Below are 21,641 nucleotides of genomic sequence, written 5' to 3'. Positions count from 1 at the left end.
GTGAATGTGTTAGGTTTATTACCTTTGATATGAATCCATCTACAAGTTGGATAAGACGATAATGAGGTTACATACAAACAATTATCACCCCTACACCTCATGGATTTCAATAACGTCAGTATCAACACCGCTCTCCCTCTCTTTTGCAACTCATTTCTCTCCTTTTTTTCATTTTTTCATAGATCTTGAGATTATGTGCTTTTTCATTTGTAAAGCTTTACTGATTTGATATGTTATTCGTTTTGATTAAATCCGAAAAGTTCAGATATCAATAAAGCTTTGAAATAAAGCAAACATCATAATGTAATATCCGTAAAAACTGAAACAAATCATAAATGATAGTTATTACAAAATTGGATATATCTGATCCGATCCATATATCTATAGATATGCAATGTAATTGTGTATTCAAACTATTATATCTATACATATTTTATGATACAGTTTGGTTATTTTTCTTTAAAATTATTTTTCAAGATTTTGTTTTGAGTTATTGCATATCCAATTTAATTTTCATGTTGAGTCAAATGTTATCATATGCATTTTCTTATTAGGCTTGTTAATATTAAATTTGCTTTACAATTTCTCTTAAAATGTTAGTTTGTTAGTATGATATTATTATTTTTATTTTAAATTGCTATTATGAATATTTGTTTATTTAATTTAATGTTATATATTGTTTTAGTTTTAAATATAATTGATGGATCGAATCAAAATCCGAAAATATTCAGAAAAACTTCGGATATTCAGACTTGATCAATGCGAATCACAGATTTTCGGTATCCGCTCCATCTCAGGCCTACTTCCTAACACTCTTTTACTCATAATTCTCAATCTTTATTCCTTTTTGTTAGCTTTTCGTTCACTGGGATGACCACAGCTTTTTGTTCAATATATCTACTCTCGTTATCTCGCTAGGTGGCTCAGCAAGATAAGTCTCAAGATCTACATGATTTCTTAGCTTCATATGTGGTTAAGGATAGTTGGATCTATAAATCCCAAGTAGACAAGGATTTCAAATATAGCTTTTGACTAAACTTCACGTCTGCCAAATAGATATCTAAAGTTGCTATGATATTATCATTCAACCCAAAATTCCCAACGCTTAACTTCAAGCCCACAAGGGGGATCTACGTCTTGGTACATAAAAGACATTTTTTCCTTCTTTATCTCTATGAAAATATAAGATTGCTTCAAAATAAATTAAGCATACGCAATACTTAAAAGTACATAATTTTGCAAAATGAGGTGCCCCCATAACACTTACAGGGAGGTAGTCTGCGTGGGGAGTTTGTAGATGCAACACCGTTCCGTGATGCAGTAAAGAAAACAAACGGAGAAGAGGATAGCAAATCCAGTTTACTTGTTGATGATCTTGGTTCCATGCTGAAGCAAAAAGGATTCAATCACTATGGGACAGAGACTTTATACAGTGGTTATTTAGGAGTAGAGCTCAAGTGTGAGATATTTATGGGGCCTGTTTACTACCAAAGGCTGCGTCACATGGTCTCAGACAAGTTCCAGGTTTGTTTTTTTTTTTTTAAATCATTTTGACATGAAATCTCCAACTTGGTTTTGTCTAAGTCATATATTCTTGGCTTGCAGGTTAGATCCACAGGAATGGTTGATCAGGTAACTCGTCAGCCAATCAAAGGAAGGAGACGAGGTGGAGGGATTCGATTTGGTGAAATGGAAAGAGACTCATTGCTTGCTCATGGAGCTTCCTATCTATTACACGACAGGCTCCACACCTCTTCGGATCACCACATTGCGGATGTGTGTTCCCTGTGTGGAAGCTTGCTGACTTCTTCGGTTTTGAACGTTCAACAGAAGAAGCTGATTCGAGAGATTGGAAATTTACCACCTGGTAGGACACCAAAGAAGGTAACTTGCGATTCTTGCAAGACAAGCAAAGGGATGGAGACTGTCGCAATGCCGTACGTGTTCAGGTACTTGGCTGCAGAATTGGCGTCAATGAATATTAAGCTGACTCTTCAGTTAAGCAACAGTGGTGAAGGAAGCGACAGTGAAGGAGTCTAGTTCATGGGGGCATATGTTGTACGGATATTGTCTTAAAATTTTGATGGATTAGCACAATATATGCTTCTTCTACAACAACTTTATTACTCTTGTTCCTTTTCTGGTGTTAAAATGATTTGTCTTAGAGATTTATAAACCAATGGATTTGATTATTCAATACCATTAATCTGTATGATGACATGTTTAATCAAATTGCTCAAAGTTTGTGGGAACAACATTTGCAATTGAGTGATCCCAAGAACATAATCCATTTCCATTTTGTTTTAAGATATTGAGTTGGGGAAAAAGAGTTATTTGATTAATTAGTAAATCATACAAAGACTTGCAAGTTTTACATCTAAACAACATCTCTCTCTTTCTCTTATTACACTCATACTGAAGCAAATACTGATAAAAACTTGGCTCACTTTCCGGGAACGAAGTTGGTGGCGAAGGCCCATGCGTTGTTGTTGACTGGATCAGCAAGATGGTCAGCAAGGTTCTCCAAGGGTCCCTTACCAGTGACAATGGCTTGAACAAAGAATCCAAACATAGAGAACATAGCCAATCTTCCGTTCTTGACCTCCTTCACCTTCAACTCCGCGAAAGCCTCTGGGTCGGTAGCCAAGCCCAATGGGTCGAAGCTGCCTCCTGGGTAGAGCAAGTCCTCGGCCTCTCCCAAGGGCCCGTTTCCTGCAACTCTGTAACCTTCAACGGCTCCCATCAAGATCACTTGAGTAGCCCAAATAGCCAAAATGCTCTGAGCGTGAACCAAGCTTGGGTTTCCCAAGTAGTCGAGTCCTCCGTCGCTGAAGATCTGTGAGCCAGCCTTGAACCAAACCGCCTCTCCGAACTTGACTCCATTCCTGGCCAGCAACTCCGGGAAGACGCAGCCTAGGGCTCCGAGCATGGCCCACCTGCAGTGGATAACCTCTAGCTCACGGTTCCTTGCGAATGTCTCGGGATCGGCTGAGAGACCGGCGGTGTCCCACCCGTAGTCTCCTGGGAACTCTCCAGTAAGGTAGCTCGGTGGCTCGCCGGAGAATGGACCCAAGTACTTGACTCTCTCGGCTCCGTACCATGGGCTGCCTGATGGTCCCTTTGGCTTGGCCACGGTCTTCCTCATTGTCACACGGCCACTTCCGAGGACTTCTGATGCCGCTGGAGAAAGTTTCACGGCCTTTCCGGCGAAGGCAGAGGAGGAGAGAGCCATTGTCGAGGCAGCCATTGAATTTCCTTTTTGTTTTTTTCTTTTTGGTTTTTTGGTGACTAACTTGTGAGTGAGAGTGATTGAAAATGTTAGGAAATGTTTCGATTAAATAGAGATACTGTGAGTAACGTTTGTTATCTGTGAAGTAATAAATATCTCTTTTCTCATTGGCTTTTGAGATTCTGGTTTTATCGTTTTGCTGATCCTATGTGGCAGTTTCTAGTCCATTAGCTTTTGCTTTGATTCTTTCATTCCAACCAAAACATTTTGAGACCACAAGTTGTGTGCGTCGTCGTATTCGTTAACGGTAACACCACCTTGTGACTTTGCTTTTCAAAAGAACATTATGTAAAAGTAGCAATAGAAGATGCATTCACCCATATATATCATGTTTATGATGTTTTGACCATGAATTTAGCAATATTTTCAATAGTGACTCCATCATTACCAGTTTACAACTTACTCATCAGCCACTTTTATGGATAAGCCTTGAGCAACCATTATATAATGTAATTTGCATGTCTCATGTATCAGTTTTACAGAGCTCTAAATGACACACACACACACACAAACACAATTTAAATTATTCAATTAGCCCATGCATGCTACAGACATGAATTCACATACTCTTTAACTAGAACGCACTTTTAAGCTTTAAGCTGACAGCTGCACAATTTTGTATGTTCTATTTTCTCAATCTTTTGGGACCTCACACCGACAGACATTCATTCATGCACCAACCACCAATGTCCCATATATATATAGTAACAGAGATTTTAAGTGAGAAAGATTTTTCTAATCATTTGATCTCGACTTCACTTTCTTCTTTCATAAAAATCATGACAAAGAGACATGTTTTCTTTCTTTGCTATACCAAGAACTCCAAGAACTCCAAACGTAATCTCAAGTTTCTTTGTTTGTGTTTCTTATAATTAATACCTACGTATGCATGATTATGTATTGTCAATTCATCTTAATTCAGTCGAGTTTCAGTTCCAGTAACTTTCGTGGACTTCATGCTTCAACAATGATGATCTGTAACTGATGCATGATTCACTCTCCACATTGATCACATAAAAGTTTCCAAAGAGGAAAAAAAAAGATTCAAGTTACTATTGAATTAAGATGAGGATGTTTCAACAAGAGGTGCGCTGCTTTATTCAATAAGTTACACCCACAAGCAGATGATGCAAAACTTTACAAGCGCCCTGATTATCCATAAGATGAGAAAGTGTGTGTTTATGGGATAATTTAGCCCACTTTAACTGTCAAACTAAAGTAGAATCTTCAACGATCAAAAAGCGCCAGCTTCTTGGCATTACTGTCCATGGTGTTGAAGTTTGGGTCTACTTTCCGGAGGAACTTTTGAGCGATTGCTAAGCCTTTAGTCTTGGCGATAAGATCCACATAAACTGCAAGCTATGAGCCAGTAATTAACATTTTATTCCTCTCCTCCATCCACTCAGAAAATCTACAAAAAAAGAAACTCAACAATTTATATTCAGGGTTTTCTAAACAGGCATCCCAAAAGTTACTTAAATACATGCCAAAGCCCCAAATGACCTAAGCAAGTGGAGATACAAATCATGAACAACTATGCAAATCAAAATAGCTTCAGGTTTTTGTCAAAAAGTGTTCTTCTCACATCCTAGTCTAGGCCTTAGCTCTTAACATTAGCTAGAAACGATTGAGAAATCCGTATTCGATACATTCTCCCACCTCTTCCACATATGTTGAGATGGGTTCTGGTTCAATATTAATTTGGTTTAGATGGTTTTGGGAGTATATTACGGTTTAGATGGAATTGGAATTGGCTTATTGTAGCCTTTGGAAGAGTGTGAAGGAGGAGCCAACTTCTGGCGTATGACCATGACCAGAGAGTCCAGAACCGGGGGGCTTTAACCATTATCAGGACTCAAATGTTATGTTGACTGATACATTAACATTATCGAAAGCTGCCAACAAAAGATATTGCATTCAGAAAAAGAAGATATAATATATAGAAAAGGTTCAATGAAAATGTAATTTATGCAATTATCCACAAATTGTGTTTGGTTTCACATTGATTCTCTCAGGATATCAAAAGGATAGAGAGATCAAGTCTTATACGTGGCACTTTATGAGTGGATGCTTTACATTTCCTGCAACACTACAAGATATCTACATCTTAAACACACACAAATCAACTACGAGATACTAAGTAGAATCCATAATCACCACGTCAGCACCAAAAATATATGTCAACAGCCAATAGAAACACTAGAAATTGATATTATAGGATAAGAAGTTATTCAGACTTGATATTCTAAGATAAGACAAGATGACAACTCTATATTATAAATACCGAAAAGGCTCTTCAGAACCAAACCACCCATTTCTTGGCACATAGCAACAACTAATAAACGTTTTTACTTTACTCCGCACTCAACCGCAATGGCTGCCTCGACAATGGCTCTCTCCTCCTCTGCCTTCGCCGGAAAGGCCGTGAAACTTTCGCCAGCGGCATCAGAAGTCCTCGGAAGTGGCCGTGTGACAATGAGGAAGACCGTGGCCAAGCCAAAGGGACCATCAGGCAGCCCATGGTACGGAGCCGAGAGAGTCAAGTACTTGGGTCCATTCTCCGGCGAGCCACCGAGCTACCTTACCGGAGAGTTCCCAGGAGACTACGGGTGGGACACAGCCGGTCTCTCAGCCGATCCCGAGACATTCGCAAGGAACCGTGAGCTAGAAGTTATCCACTGCAGGTGGGCCATGCTCGGAGCCCTAGGCTGCGTCTTCCCGGAGTTGCTGGCCAGGAATGGAGTCAAGTTCGGAGAGGCGGTTTGGTTCAAGGCTGGCTCACAGATCTTCAGCGACGGAGGACTCGACTACTTGGGAAACCCAAGCTTGGTTCACGCTCAGAGCATTTTGGCTATTTGGGCTACTCAAGTGATCTTGATGGGAGCCGTTGAAGGTTACAGAGTTGCAGGAAACGGGCCCTTGGGAGAGGCCGAGGACTTGCTCTACCCAGGAGGCAGCTTCGACCCATTGGGCTTGGCTACCGACCCAGAGGCTTTCGCGGAGTTGAAGGTGAAGGAGGTCAAGAACGGAAGATTGGCTATGTTCTCTATGTTTGGATTCTTTGTTCAAGCCATTGTCACTGGTAAGGGACCCTTGGAGAACCTTGCTGACCATCTTGCTGATCCAGTCAACAACAACGCATGGGCCTTCGCCACCAACTTCGTTCCCGGAAAGTGAGCCAAGTTTTTATCAGTATTTGCTTCAGTATGAGTGTAATAAGAGAAAGAGAGAGATGTTGTTTAGATGTAAAACTTGCAAGTCTTTGTATGATTTACTAATTAATCAAATAACTCTTTTTCCCCAACTCAATATCTTAAAACAAAATGGAAATGGATTATGTTCTTGGGATCACTCGATTGCAAATGTTGTTCCTACAAACATCGAGCAATTTGATTAAACATGTCATCATACAGATTAATGGTATTGAATAATCAAATCCACTGGTTTATAAATCTCTAAGACAAATCATTTTAACACCAGAAAAGGAACAAGAGTAATAAAGCTGTTGTAGAAGAAGCATATATTGTGCTAATCCATCAAAATTTTAAGACAATATCCATACAACATATGCCCCCATGAACTAGACTCCTTCACTGTCGATTCCTTCACCACTGTTGCTTAACTGAAGAGTCAGCTTAATATTCATTGACGCCAATTCTGCAGCCAAGTACCTGAACACGTACGGCATTGCGACAGTCTCCATCCCTTTGCTTGTCTTGCAAGAATCGCAAGTTACCTTCTTTGGTGTCCTACCAGGTGGTAAATTTCCAATCTCTCGAATCAGCTTCTTCTGTTGAACGTTCAAAACCGAAGAAGTCAGCAAGCTTCCACACAGGGAACACACATCCGCAATGTGGTGATCCGAAGAGGTGTGGAGCCTGTCGTGTAATAGATAGGAAGCTCCATGAGCAAGCAATGAGTCTCTTTCCATTTCACCAAATCGAATCCCTCCACCTCGTCTCCTTCCTTTGATTGGCTGACGAGTTACCTGATCAACCATTCCTGTGGATCTAACCTGCAAGCCAAGAATATATGACTTAGACAAAACCAAGTTGGAGATTTCATGTCAAAATGATTTTAAAAAAAAAAAAACCTGGAACTTGTCTGAGACCATGTGACGCAGCCTTTGGTAGTAAACAGGCCCCATAAATATCTCACACTTGAGCTCTACTCCTAAATAACCACTGTATAAAGTCTCTGTCCCATAGTGATTGAATCCTTTTTGCTTCAGCATGGAACCAAGATCATCAACAAGTAAACTGGATTTGCTATCCTCTTCTCCGTTTGTTTTCTTTACTGCATCACGGAACGGTGTTGCATCTACAAACTCCCCACGCAGACTACCTCCCTGTAATATAAACATTAAAATGTAAGCTGGTTGAAACAGAAGATGCATTGCACAGCATCATTGTCTGAGAAACCTAAGAATCAGACAGGTTTCTATGGATACCTTAGCAGCAATAGATTCCAAAAGCATAGCAATTGTCATTCTTGATGGGAAAGCATGAGGGTTAATGATGAGATCCGGACGCATTCCAGTCACTCCATTGAAGGGCATATCAATATCAGGCCAAAGCTGGGAGCAAACACCCTTTTGACCGTGTCTACTACTGAATTTGTCACCGATTATGGGATTCCTGGCATGCCTAAATCGAATGTTTGCCTGCGATGATCCTTGAAATATTAGATTTTAACCCAAAAAAAAAGAACTCTGTTTATCAGGTAGTTAAAGGAGTTAGTGAACCTCACCTTCTGAGGATGGTTCTTGCTCTTCATGTCAAGAGAAACAAAGTCAACGATGACAGGGTCTGTTCCTTTTCGCTTCATGGGCTTATAATCGTTGGTTACCCCATCATAGATACTACAATACGTCTCGTTTGGATATATTTTCTGCACATAAGATTCAAAGAGCTAAGTTAGTTTCTGCGAAAGCTAACAAGGAAACTAATCTACAGCACATAGAAAGCGATGATTTACCTGTCCAACATATGGTAATCCATCAGCATCAACACAAGAATGAGCGGATTTGACAGCATTATTCCTCCTAAACCTTTTATTACCACTACCCGATCGGCTTTTCTGATCTGACAAATCAATAGCTTCTGTCTGCAAGATCATGAGGACAAATAGTAAGAACTTCCACAGAAAAAAATGCTGATTAATATGTTGTATGATGATAATTAACCCCTCGCTGCAACTACAAGGTTTAATAAAGAAACGAGTGCAGAGGACTTTGACCAGGGTTATGTTATACTGTTACAGTTCCAGATGACAAGGAAACTCATGCAACTGAGCTTAAGCACCGAACCTAGATATTTCTTATGAATGTTCAATAGAGAATGGGAACTCGAACCTGGTATATTTGCCCATGACACATCCCCCGCTCCACAGATGACTTGTTCAAAATCATGGCATCTTCCATATCAAATCTGTGAGACAGATATGTAGAAAAGCGTAAGAGAAAATGCTGATGAAATAATAACAAGCTCTTAAACGTGAAAGCAGTTTCTTACCCAGTATGAGCCAGGACAGCAACTATTGCATTAGTCCCTGTTGGATTCTCATCAATATTGTATGCAGTGTATGTTTTCGTGCGCACCACAGGGGATTGAGGAGTCTGTGGAATACAAATACAATTTCAGAAGACATGGAACCAAAAAGAGGAAAATTGACTACATGAAAGCTCGTAGGTAAATTAGAATTGACCTGCAAGTGGTAAATCTTCTGGTCAGCACGGAATTGGAGTGCTTGAGTAGAGTAAGCCATGGTTTGTTTCGCCATCTGTATTACATTAACTCTTTTAAACAACAGCTTCCGTAGTTTAATAGTATACAACCTCCATTGAATATAATAGCAAGTACCTGACACTGATACATGTTACGGGGACTTTGGTTATGATCAGACCAAGGTGTAAGATTAGCAACCACACTTATCATCCCAGTTGGATCAATTTCCTCATGAGTTGCAAGGGAAGAGTTATTCCTTCCTCCATTTCCACCATCAGGACAGCTTATTTCCATGAAAACCTGATTTTGGAGATATCTATTTTAGTTTGCCTCTATACGAGAAAAGCTGGATATGAAGATCAAATCCACATGATTTGCTACCTGCTCAAATGGTCCAATCAGTTCAAGATTGTTGGATGGAATCGATGTGTTTTTAACAGGCCTGATGAATCTTGCGGGACATGATGCCAAATACAATCCAGGATAAGATCCACCCATGCTTGTTGGTACATATCCGACTTCGAGGTCTTCAGGAATCTGTAGTTGAAGCATTCACGTAAGAAGTCTCTTCTAATGAAAAAAATTTACAGTCAGTAAATATACTGTTAGGAAGCTAAAAAAGACTTACGATTGAAGGAGCCTCCACTTTCAGTCTCCGCAAATAAGCGACAACCTCAGGGACTAAGTTAGAAGATAGAGATCCAACAACTTGGCCATCTAAAAGAACATGAATCACTTTTGGTGGTCCAGCTCGTACAAGTTTTGGCAATGAAGTTACCATCCCTACCCCAACCAGAACATCAACAACCGACCTTCTTATCTTCCGAAAGTCTCTGATGTTTCCATTGGAATCGAATTGAGAGGAGATTCCTGAACAACATAACCAACCAGAACATACAAAGTTGTTACCGCAAAGAAGTGGTGTATTGTGTCGTATAACAATATGCATAATCATATATAATGATTAACTAGACCATCTATGCATACAATTGGCAACTCCAGTCTACCACGAGTAATATAGCAAACTCTCACTCAACGTGATTCCATATAAATCTCACATATTTAAAGCTTAACTAGACCATCTATGCTCCGTACTGAATTTCGCAAGAAGACGAAATGATAAGTGAAAAAGAGAGCAAGAGAAACTCACGGCAAGTACGTGTCATATGATTCAGCAATCCACAGGGTTCCCCATCAGGAGTGTGAACAGGGCAAAGAAAACCCCAAGATCTACAAGATCACAACAAAACAGGAAAAATGTAAAGACAGAATATTTTGGTGGCCGCATCATCAATACACATCTGGAGTTCGGTAGGTGAAAAGTGCCAGAACTTACTCAGGAAGCAGCTTCCTCACAGTTGTTGTCCGAAGTCCAGCAAAGGAAGCACCTCGATGAACCGCCCGGAAAAATGAAAGGAAACGGAGAAAGTTCAACCTCTCAGCCTGAACAGTGTAACCTACTTTCTGGTAAAGAGTTGAAAAGAATAGATATTAGTATTGTTCTATCAACTACATCATACTTGACTGAGCTTCGCAAGATCAGATTATAGTTTTCAAAGCAAGCGATCAACTCAAGTGCTTACCTGCTGTAAATCCAAACTAGACCTTGTGGTCATACATCCTGATTTCAACAAAGACTCAATTGATGTGCCAATACTCCTGGGTTGATTTTTGTTCATAAGCTTCTTGATATCAGCATCTGCATTCAATTAATGAATCGTCATAGAGTAGATGCTATTAGTTAACAAGATATCTGTGGAAATGCATGCGCAATAAATGTGAATATAGCAAAAGAAAATGAGTTTCATATAGTTGCAACAAATGCAGGAGATAAGAACATTGAACAAGGAAACAAAACGAAAGCAACTTACGATTTTCAAAGTCAAATTTGCTCTTAATATTACGCATCTCCTCTTCAATAGTACTTTTGCATTTCCGCAGCCACTCTTCAAGTTTTTCCTATATAACCAAGGGAGGTGACGTCAAGTAACTCCTTTTTATGAACAAACACTCTAGTAAACACAACACTTATGGTTGTACTTATGATATTCAAAAACATGGATAACAACGAAGTCACATGCTCTTACACGACCTTTAAGGCTAGATGTCTCTAGCATATGAGGAAAATCGTTATGTACCTTGAGGTAAATTGTTATAAGGTGACCCGGGACTAAAATTTCTTGATTTTGCAGAGAATCGGGATTATCAGATAAAGAAGTCTGATCCACCAGAGAAAATAGCTTTTGAATTATGAAGCTGCGGAATCATGAAGAAAAGGTTGACCACATTAACACTTAAAAAAACAACTCAAAAAGAAAGCTAACATGAGGCAAAAGCTAGAAATTACATGAGCAAATTGAACTTGTCGTCATCGTTGTCAAGGTGAACAAAAATATAATTCTTGAGCACGGCTTCAGCAACCTAAATACGTAAAATGAAGAGACGAAAGTTTTTAGAACAGACTATTGTCATCAGTTATAGAACAATTACAGAAACAAGAACCTAATAACAATTTCCAAGAAGTCCAAGACGACTCTTCAAAAGGTAATATATTTTGTAGTGATGAAACCAAAAGGGGGAAGTTAATGATTGAGTAAACTTACAACAGGATAGCTTTCTTTTTCTAGCCCATCAATATCAGATTTAAAATGCTCTCCTGTTCAGTTTAAAAGGTAAAACGTTAGCTTATAAGTCTAAAGATATGTGTACATAGACGTTGAGGCAGGTAAATCACCTAGATACTTGCGGCACTGTTCCCGGGTAAAAAGACCCAAGTCTCTCACTTCATCAAGAATGATTTTGGCTCGCTCACGTACAAGTTGGGTTCCAACAGACCCATCGCCTCTTCCGTAATGCTCATTGTAACAACAGTTCAGGCTTTCGTATATTTCCTCATCGTTGGTTTCAGTGAGAGCCTAGGAACATATGAAGGACATATATTAAACAAAGACAATTGAAAGAGAATTGAAATAAATAAAAAAGACTAGACAATACCTTGAGAACAAGGCCGACAGGAAGCAAAAATTCCCTTCCCCCTATCCTGTGTCCATTAGAAATAAGTTTAAAGGGTAGCTCAAATTGTAGATATTAATGTCTACTATATTACACAAATTGAGTTAACACTCACCAGAATCCAACTCTGGCACTTCCATTGCGATTATAGTACACCTTAATAGTGACAGCGGACTGGTCGTCTCTAACACACCTAAAATTTAAGAACTCTTTAGCATAAATTGCTGCTATTCAGGTGAAGATTAGCATTATCATACATAAGAGATGAGCTTCACATACCTAATGGCAACTGCTTTGTCACTGTATCCTTCCCGTTTTCCAGTGAATGAGTTCCGGATCATACCCGTTGGCTACATAAGATTCTTACTCGGTTAAATTATGACAGAAATATATATGCTACAAGGAACTTCCTGGGATTACATTTTACACATACACTCTTTAAGCAGCGGCTAAAAGTTTTTAAAAAATCAGAGGTGGCTTACATGGTTCCGCTTTGGTGCAATAACACATCGGAACACTCTCTCAATCCCATTCAAAATAAAGTACCTATTTGAAAGAAGGCCAAAATTATTACAATGATCATACTTACAGAAAGAAACACATGACGAGCTATATTATGCATAATATGTTTTGCTAATGTGTAGGCAAGAGAGAAGTTTCCACTAATATGAATAAAAGGTTGGCATGCAAATAAAGATATATTTTAGTAGAGAAAGCCCACAAACACTAAAGCATATATATAACACCGTGCCTCGGCCTCAAAGTGGCTATGTCATTAAAGATAAGAGGTGCAAGAAGAGTTACCCTCCCATTTCAGAAGTTGACTCTTTACACTTAAGAAGCTTTCGGCAATCAGCACCCTGTAAGTGGCAACGGTTTGACTGCACAAAACGAACGGAGATAAGCAAAGACTTGCCATAGTAAGAAAAGTAAAGAAGAGAGCTATCATGGAACTGAGCTTTGTTCTAATGATAGTTATAAGAGCCAAGTTTACAAATCAAAGCATAAAGCCAGAGAAGCAAACTCTTGTCGCCACAGCAGCAGAATCATATCATCTAACAAAAGTAAGAAGAGATAAACCCACCATGAGCATAATAGGTAATTCACCAAACTCAAACTTCTCTCGAACGACGGCTCCAAGGCCGCTTCCGAGTCCATTGTCATACTGAAAGCAAACATCAGCCATAAGCGCTCCCGTGTACGATATCTTCGCCTGCCGACACTGTTATCCAATAAAAAACAAACAAACGCTGCTTATCACTCCGCCACAAAGAAAGAAAAAAAAACAATCTCTTTTGAAAAGAAAGCAGCTTCACCTCAAAGGGATACAAAGACTCTTTCCTTGAATTTGAACTCAAACTCTCCTTCTGAGGAGAGAACACTTTCGGATTTTCTAAGCTAAGTATCTTAATTCGTCAAGGACAATCAGACACAACATAACTATGAATTGAGACAAAATTAATTAAGCATTAAATTAAATGAAAAAAGGGATATTTTTCCACTTGTTCTCGGTGGATGGGTCGTAAACATTGACGGAGTTGATTCGAGTGAACATAACATCGAGACCTTTCTCTGTCATGTAATCGAAAGACTCTATGTGGTGCGTGACGAGATTGCGAAGCTCCTTGAAGTCTTCCGTGTTGGGAACCGTCTCTTTCCCTTTGATAACCATGATTATTACGGTTTTGCTCTCTCTGCGAAATTAGGGTTCTTGAAGAAGAGCTTTGATTGAGAAGACAAAGGAGGAGAGAGCTTGGGGGCGGCTAGAAAAGTGGAGGAGGAGGGTTTAGGAGTTTATGAGTTGGGTTTTAACTACTTTGACGTTTATTGCAAATGTAACCCTCATCGTTTAATATATTAAATTTTGAACCCTATTGTTTCTCCTTTTTTTTTAATTCGATATCATTTTTAGGTGAAGTTTCAAACTAGGCATCTAACTTTTGTAACTGAACTTCTGAACCTGTGATATAAAAAAAAAACTCGATCCCGTATCCACTATGATACTAGAACGAACTCTGTAAAGCACAATTTTGAGTAATGAATATTATCCGAACTCGATCTGAAATCAAACAGATACCTGAAAAAAATTATAAATTTAAAACCTAAATATAAATCTACATACTCATGGAACATTTTGAAATACGTTTGGATCCAAAATAGTTTTTAAACAAAGTTACAAATTATATCTTCATATGAAATATTATTAACTTGCTTGTTTTAGCCTTTGAGTGGCGGCAACTGACTATTAGACCATGATTAACTCATGTTCTTAGGGTGGTAATCTTAACTTCGGATAAGAATCGTTTCTTAACTTTGAACTAAGAAAAACTAAGAACCGTCTTTTAAATAATAGATATAAGAATACGATTATTGGGAGGTTCTTAAGGTGAGGTTCTTATCGGAATATAAGAACCTGTCTCTTAGCTTTTTTAGTTAAAGTTAAGAGACGGGTTCTTATATTCCGCTAAGAACTCCACCTTAAGACCATCATTAACCCCAGTCTCTTAACAGGAGTTCTTAGCTTCGAATAAAAGACAGTTCTTAGCTTTTCTTAGACGGTTTTAACTAAGAAAAGCTAAGAACCGTCTCTTAAATAAGAGATATAAGAGTATGTGCAATGCTGATCCTTAACCAAAAATCCTTAAAATTAAATTATTATAATAATTTATGGGACCCAAACCATTTAAGAATTTGTGCCAACTTTATCTCTTTTAATCCTTAGCTAAGGATCGTTTTACTCACAGATACGTTACTGTACGCGGGCTCCATCGCCACGTGGGAGCCCGCAATTGGCTACTATTTTTTTTTAAAAGGCTAAAAAAACTAATAAAATAATTAAAAAATTTTGCCTTGGTTATCCAACCATCAGTATCAGCGTTGCTGATGCTCTAAGAGTTGTCTCTTAGCCGAAAAATGTAAAACAAAAACAAAAAAAAAAGTGTCAAATCATGAGTTAAGAACCCCAGCTAAGAGACCGGGATTAATCATGCCTAAGAACCCTCCAATAGTCATACTATAAGAGCCGGCTATTAGCCGAAAAATGTAAAAAATAAAATAAAATTGTGTCAAATCATATCATGAATTAAAAACCCAAGTTAATCATGCTCTTACACGCTTCTCTCTAGTTCTCTCTCTTTCCTTCCTTGTGTTTTATTAGAGAATAAATTTATTCTCAGTAGATTCTGTATAAATTTAAATTAGATATAGTTTGTTATGTAAATCCCTCAAATCATGTAATAGCAATGACTTTATATGCCAACATAATGAGATCAATCCCAACATGGAATTCCATCTACTTTTATGGTATCATAACATGTTAGCTCCTAAAATTTTCTCTATTTCTTCGCTTATCTTCTTTGATTCTTTCTAACTCTCTTCATCATCTTATCATCACATCTCGAGCGTGATTTGGTGTGACTAACATAAAATCACACATTCCATTGATCCTCGATCTAGCTGAACATAACTATGACACCTGGCGTGAGCTTTTCCTCACTCACTCCATCACTTTTGACATCGCGGGACATTTTGATGGCACAACGTTCCGCCTGGAGACGATGATGCTCAATGGAACAAGAGAGACGGCCTGATCAAGCTTTTTGATTTACGGGACTCTGTCTCCTGATCTCTTCAAAAGCTCATTTGAGGCCAACGGTACCGCTCAGGACATTATGGATCCGCATTGAGAACAAAGTCAAAAACAACAAAGAGGCTCCTGCAATCCAGCTAGACAATGAGCTTCGTACCACTGAGATTAGTGATCTCCCAATCGAAGCTTATTATCTAAAATTGAAGTCTATGTCCGACCGTGTAGCCAACGTCAACGCTCCCATTGCTGATCGCACGCTTGTCACCTACCTTCTCAATTGACTCAGTGAAAGATTCGACAACAGCATCAATGTCATTCAGCACCTTGAACCATTCCCCAGCTTCGCAACATCGAAGTTAATACTGCAGATGGAGGAGACTAGACTCAAAAGAACAAACAAACATGTTTCTCAGCACTCCGACCACGTTTCTTCCTCAACAGCGCTCACAATGACGACTGATAACAACAATTCAAACCGCAGTAATCCGTAAACGTCGTCCAACAGCAGATGCAACCGAGGAAACTGTGGTAACCAATGTTCTAAAATACGCTATGCGCTCTCTATGCGGTGATCTAGCGCCTAGCGCCTAGCCGTATACGCGGACGCCTAAACGGGGCCTAAGCGGACTATATATATAATATATATATATTAATGATTAATGATATATATTATTAATGATTGATATGAAATAAAATAATATTAGTACTAAATTAAAGAACAAAAGGCTTTAAATACTAAATTCTTAAAATCAAATAACCAACATCTAAAAAGATGATAATAGTTCCAAATCTAAATAAAGTAGAAAACATCCTCGTCCTCAAATCAAAAGAACAACTAAAATGAAAAAAATAAACCAACTGAAAGTTTAATTATCATATTCTTCTTCACCGTACATGTTTGGAACTTGGTCTTCATCTGATTCCAAATTAGTACCAGCAAAATCTTCCTCTTCAGCATCAGAAATGAAATCTTCATCACGCAATTCTCTAATATCAGCCATATCATCATCATCTGCCGCTCTTTCTGTATCACCAGCTCCAACACCCATAGCTGATTCATGCTCTCCATCATCACCTTCAACAAGCCATTCTTGAGCATGAGTAGCATCATCAGCCAGCAATATATCAATGTTCTTCTCCTTCCGTTTTTTTCTTTTGTTCAACAATCTTGTATTAAATTGGACAAATACAAGATTATTCATTCTACTTGTACTAAGTCGGTTTCGCTTTTTTGTATGTATCTGCATTTTTAAATAAAAAATCATCAATACATATGAAAAGATTTTAGAATCATAGACTAATAAAAATTACCCCTTCAAAAGAACTCCAAGCTCTTTCACATCCTGATGAACTAGTAGTCAATGACAAAATTCTCTTTGCCATTCTTTGCAAATTAGGCACTGACGTCCCGTAAGTATTCCACCATTCAACTAATAAGAAAACAAAACAATTAGTGTTTTCTGTTTTATTTAATTTATTAAAGTGAAAACGTTACGGAATCAACTTATTTCTTACGCATTCACATTTGTCTCTACGCACAAGATTCAAGACAAAACAATATATTCTACTACACAAATTATATCAAACAAAACTAAAGATATATAGTGGCTTTGAATTTTTAAACATACCTGGATCATAATCATCTTTAAATTCTTCACAGCCTTTTACAGCCCATGGTGTCCCAAAATTATCTTCCTTGTTCTTGTACTTATTAATCTCAGAATTGATGACGTTGCATTGCTTAGAAAGGTCGTCGGGAATGAAAGCATTGACACACTTGAAAAAGCTTGTGAGCACATTGTTATGTAATGGAATGGTTTGATCCTTGTATAAATAGTAAGGATTCAAGAAATAACCTGTCAAATGAAAAGGACTGTCAAGTCGACCCTCAATCCTTTGGTCAATGATAGTCATGATTGGCTGAATATTCCTTTGAACGTTATTCAACCCAGCACATATATCTTTCTTTGCTTGTAATAACTCTCCATGCAGATATCCCATTGTAGGTTTCATATCACCATCAACCAATCTAAGTACCTTAACTAAGGGTCCAAAAACCTTCAAACACATAGTGACTCCATTCCAAAACTGCATACTCGTCATTGTTTTAAAAGCTTCCACTCCCTTAGAATGCTTTGCCCATTTGCACTGTTTCCATTCAGCACTAACAAACATGGACTGTAACTGATCAGTCTTTTCCATCAGGCTTTGCAAAGTTAAGAAGCATGATGCAAATCTTGTAACCCCTGGTCTAACAATGTCTTTATTGTCTGTGAATTTCCTCATCATCGCTAAAGTCTTGTGGTGAGCATAAACAAATATTGTGAACCCTTTAGCCCTCTTGATGATGGTCTTAAAACTTTGGAGTTTTGCAATGCTCTCAAGCATCAAATTAACAGTGTGGGCAGCACATGATGTCCAAAAAATGTCTGGCATTTTTTCTTTCAAGAACCTCGCAGCTGCCATATTGTTTGGAGCATTGTCAGTCACCACTTGAACCACATTTTCTACCCCAACATCCTCAATGCACCCTTTGACATACTCATAAATAAATTCACCAGTGTGAGCCTCCTCTGAACAATCTTTAGAAGAAAGAAACATGGTTCCTCCTCTGCAATTAATACATAAGTTCATAATACTTCTTCTTTTTCTATCGGACCAAGCATCCGTCAAAACTGAGCACCCGTTCTCTTTCCTCTCTTCTTCCTGAGCTTTTAATAAACCCTTGACTCTCTCAACTTCTTCTTTCAGTAAAGGTTCTCTTAGCAAATATTGACTTGGTGGCGTAACTCCCGAGCCAAACTGTCCTACAGCTTCAAGCATCAACTTAAATTCATCGTTTGCAGTAGCATGAAAGGGGACACCAGAAGCAAAGACCCATCTGCCAATGTATTGGTGAACTTTATGTAATCTATCTTTACAAAGAGCATCACTAATATTTTGTTGTCTAGTCTCCACGGAAGAGAGTCGTGGGTTGATATCTGATGCAAATTTATCCATGGGACCAAGTGTCCTAGGAATTTTTTTTGACCTCAACTCTTCAAGTTCAGCACCAGCCTCATCATCTTCATCTCCAACATCACATATCTTCACAGAATTTCGCAAGTCAGCATCTGAACTCCTCTTGTTCTTCTTTTTCTTCTTAGCTTCATCAATAGCATTTTTGCACTTTTCTTGATCATCTTTTGTTGATAGTGGACAAGCAGAAACATTTCCTGGAATCTTAGCAATATGCTCTTTAATCCTAAATGCACCACCAGAAAATAATTTTCCACATAGTTTACACTTCACCTTATCTGGATTACTTGGGTTACACAACATCCCATATTCCCAAGCAACATCCTTTGAATTTCTTTTCAAAGCTGGTGTTTCTGAAGTTCCTTCTTGGTTCATATGTGAATTTGCAGATGATCCAGCCATACCAAAATGGCAAAATCTCTTGAATGATTTTCTGCAGTTTTTGAAAAAAAAACAAATCTTTAGTAACTAGTAAGAAAAACTGATCGTACTTTAGAACTATTGCAAACTTCAATATAAAAAAAAACATGTGCAGAGAAACAAAAAAGAAGAGAACATAAATCAAAACAAAAACCTTTGGTAGATAAGAAAGCTATGAAGAGGCAAAGTGAAGGTGGCAACTAGCAGGGCTCTGTGGTATAGACTTTAGAAGACAATGAATTGAACGTGAATTGCAAATTAGGGTTAACAACTTAAAACTTTAGCTAAATTACGTAGTTTTATGTTTTTCAGTTTTTTTTAATTCAACTTCACTTGATCAATGCAATAAACACATGACAACTCACATTCAAATCACTTATATAAATTGACTTATTCTTAGGTCCACCCCCTAGGGTAAACTTCTAGGTTCACCAACCAATAGAATTGTTTTATTTTATATTCGATATCTTTTAAAAAAAGGAAACAAAATATTGTCAAATTATATTATGTTTTTAAAATTAAAAGGTAAAAAAAAAATAGTAATAATTACAAAAAAAAAATCCCTAAACCCTTAATCATAAACATTAAAAATAAACCCTACATCGTCAGCATAACATTAAACCCTAAATTCTAATCCCTAAACCCTTAATCATAAACCCTAAACCCTTGGATAAACCCTAAACTCTAGGATAAATCCTAAATTCTATGATAAATCTTAAACTCTAAATCAAAATCACTATACACTAAAACATTCAAGCGTTTAGGGTTTAGGGTTTTAGTGTTTTTTTATTTAGAGTTTAGGATTTATCCAAAGGTTTAGGGTTTACCCAAGGGTTTAGGGTTTACCCAAGGGTTTAGGGTTTAGGATTTAGAGTTTAGAGATTAGGATTTAGGGATTAGGATTTAGTGTTTAGTGTTTTGTTGAGAACATTAAAAATATATTTTTTAATTCTTTTTCCTGTAACTATTATTTTTTTTTACTTTTTTATTTTAAAAACATAATATAATTTGAGAATATTTTGTTTTCTTTTTTAAAAGATATCGAATTTGAAATAATGAAATCCTATTGGTTGGTGCTAGGGGGTGAACCCAAGAATGACTCATCTATATTATTAAAGTTGAAGTACACATTGGGATTGTTTGGCAATATGAATAGTAGTTAAAAAATAGTACTGTTTGGAAACATGGATAGCAATAAATTAGAAAAAAACAATAATGGGCTTATGCTACTAAAAAAAATTGAAAGTCAATTACATTATATTAAAAAGTAATGGATCTATGTTACTTGATATATATATTCAAATCAAAATAATAATTTAAAATTAATTTATATCAAAAATTCATTCAAAAATATACATATATTCAAAATTTGATTTTTACTAACATATTTTCCAATAACTATTATAATTTTTTAAATATATATAATAAAAATACAATACAAAATCCAATTTCAAACACCAACTTAAATTATGGTTTTATATTTCACATTAAGTTTTAAAATATAATATGTGATTATTTATATGATTGTACGTATAAAATATTATTAATTATAAGAAAACTTATTTGATGGTACGTATAAAATACGATTAGTTATATGATAACACATATTTTGTAACCTATGATAACACATATAGGATATATATAATAGTGATTAGGGGTGGACGTTCGGATTCGTTTTCGGGTCTTTTTGGGATTTCGTGTTCAGTTCAGATCTTTGAAGATTTGGTTCTGATTTGGATAACCAATTTAAATAGGTTTGGTTTAAATATTTGGATAGAGAATTAATAATTATTTAAGTATTTTTAGAGTTTTGAGTATTTTTTTAACTATTTAAGATATTTACGTTTAATTATTTGTATATATTTTCAAGCATTTATGCGAACTTAAAAGTATCATATATATAAGTATATAAATCTATTTTGGATACCCAAAATAATTCGGTTCGGATCGGATTAGGTTTCAATTATTCAAATACCAAAATTTTGAATAATTTAGATATTTAATCAATTCTGGTTCGGATTTAGTACTACTTATTCGAATTAAGATCGGTTTGAATCTTCGAATTCAAGTTTTTTACTCAACCCTAAATAGTGACATAAGAAGCAAATATCATCATATTTTTTTTAAAAAAAATAGACCCGCACGGGCGTGCGGGTCAAAATCTAGTATAAATTCAAACTAGTACATTATTGTCTACAACATCTCGCATTATCTTTTCACGAGTATGAATTTAGAACTCAAAACACTAATTTATATAAATGTTTATCATACCCTGTGCATCTATGTTATCATGCATCGAGTTGTAGGTTTTAAGTGGAAGCATTAGATGAATTAGTCCAATAAAGATCAGGGAACTATAATGAATGGAATATAATTTTTAGATGAGAGAATTATATTTAATGGAATATAAATTTTTGATGAATACTTGTATAGGATGAATAGTCTCTACCTTTTATTGACAAATTAAGGTTTTTGAGTAGGTGCATTTTTCATTACGTCTTTTAATCTAGTGATGAAATTCTACAAGAATGCATAACCCCATCTTACTTTATTCATCTACGCATATAATCTTTTGCATCCATATTTA

The 21,641-nt window shown here is 37.0% G+C and overlaps 4 protein-coding genes and 1 pseudogene across 4 annotated transcripts; 2 read left to right on the top strand and 3 right to left on the bottom strand.

The window, feature by feature from the left end:
• The first annotated feature begins 1,026 nt into the window (after nt 1–1,026).
• LOC106357832 (DNA-directed RNA polymerase I subunit 2-like) lies at nt 1,027–2,212 on the top strand. Its single transcript, XM_013797533.3, has 2 exons — nt 1,027–1,524; nt 1,606–2,212. The coding sequence occupies exons 1-2, from the start codon at nt 1,384–1,386 to the stop codon at nt 2,038–2,040; spliced, it is 576 nt and encodes a 191-aa protein (XP_013652987.2). The 5' UTR covers nt 1,027–1,383; the 3' UTR covers nt 2,041–2,212.
• Nucleotides 2,213–2,316: 104 nt separating this feature from the next.
• On the bottom strand, nt 2,317–3,360 carry LOC106357831 (chlorophyll a-b binding protein 1, chloroplastic-like). The gene has a single exon (XM_013797532.3). The coding sequence runs from the start codon at nt 3,245–3,247 to the stop codon at nt 2,444–2,446; it is 804 nt and encodes a 267-aa protein (XP_013652986.1). The 5' UTR covers nt 3,248–3,360; the 3' UTR covers nt 2,317–2,443.
• Nucleotides 3,361–5,506: 2,146 nt separating this feature from the next.
• On the top strand, nt 5,507–6,593 carry LOC106357833 (chlorophyll a-b binding protein 1, chloroplastic-like). Its single transcript, XM_013797535.2, has one exon. It carries the CDS (start codon nt 5,663–5,665, stop codon nt 6,464–6,466), a length of 804 nt encoding a protein of 267 aa, XP_013652989.1. The 5' UTR covers nt 5,507–5,662; the 3' UTR covers nt 6,467–6,593.
• Nucleotides 6,594–6,657: 64 nt separating this feature from the next.
• Nucleotides 6,658–13,818, bottom strand: LOC106355081 (DNA-directed RNA polymerase I subunit 2). Its single transcript, XM_048736618.1, has 27 exons — nt 13,522–13,818; nt 13,344–13,429; nt 13,112–13,249; nt 12,832–12,908; nt 12,510–12,573; nt 12,307–12,377; nt 12,143–12,220; nt 12,010–12,055; nt 11,750–11,930; nt 11,619–11,671; nt 11,363–11,436; nt 11,154–11,271; nt 10,887–10,974; nt 10,599–10,714; nt 10,352–10,479; nt 10,166–10,245; nt 9,644–9,885; nt 9,397–9,552; nt 9,151–9,315; nt 8,996–9,070; nt 8,803–8,906; nt 8,643–8,718; nt 8,267–8,395; nt 8,039–8,179; nt 7,740–7,952; nt 7,383–7,637; nt 6,658–7,304 (listed from the first exon to the last, which is right to left on the bottom strand). Exons 1-27 carry the CDS (start codon nt 13,697–13,699, stop codon nt 6,870–6,872), a joined length of 3,567 nt encoding a protein of 1,188 aa, XP_048592575.1. The 5' UTR covers nt 13,700–13,818; the 3' UTR covers nt 6,658–6,869.
• Nucleotides 13,819–16,482: 2,664 nt separating this feature from the next.
• Nucleotides 16,483–19,581, bottom strand: LOC106355083 (annotated as a pseudogene).
• Between the last annotated feature and the right edge of the window lie 2,060 nt (nt 19,582–21,641).

This window comes from Brassica napus, chromosome A7 (genome assembly GCF_020379485.1).
Source record: "Brassica napus cultivar Da-Ae chromosome A7, Da-Ae, whole genome shotgun sequence".
NCBI lineage: Eukaryota > Viridiplantae > Streptophyta > Magnoliopsida > Brassicales > Brassicaceae > Brassica > Brassica napus.
Note: the sequence above shows the minus strand (reverse complement) of the source record. Positions and strands in the feature narration are given on the sequence as shown.

Coding starts and splice junctions, on each gene's coding strand:
- LOC106357832 (XM_013797533.3), top strand. CDS start 1,384: ATGCTGAAGCAAAAAGGATTCAATCACTATGGGACAGAGACTTTATAC. Junction 1,525..1,605: donor TGGTCTCAGACAAGTTCCAG/GTTTGTTTTTTT, acceptor CTTGGCTTGCAG/GTTAGATCCACAGGAATGGT.
- LOC106357831 (XM_013797532.3), bottom strand. CDS start 3,247: ATGGCTGCCTCGACAATGGCTCTCTCCTCCTCTGCCTTCGCCGGAAAG.
- LOC106357833 (XM_013797535.2), top strand. CDS start 5,663: ATGGCTGCCTCGACAATGGCTCTCTCCTCCTCTGCCTTCGCCGGAAAG.
- LOC106355081 (XM_048736618.1), bottom strand. CDS start 13,699: ATGGTTATCAAAGGGAAAGAGACGGTTCCCAACACGGAAGACTTCAAG. Junction 12,378..12,509: donor TTGCACCAAAGCGGAACCAT/GTAAGCCACCTC, acceptor AATCTTATGTAG/CCAACGGGTATGATCCGGAA. Junction 7,953..8,038: donor GCAAGAACCATCCTCAGAAG/GTGAGGTTCACT, acceptor GGATCATCGCAG/GCAAACATTCGATTTAGGCA.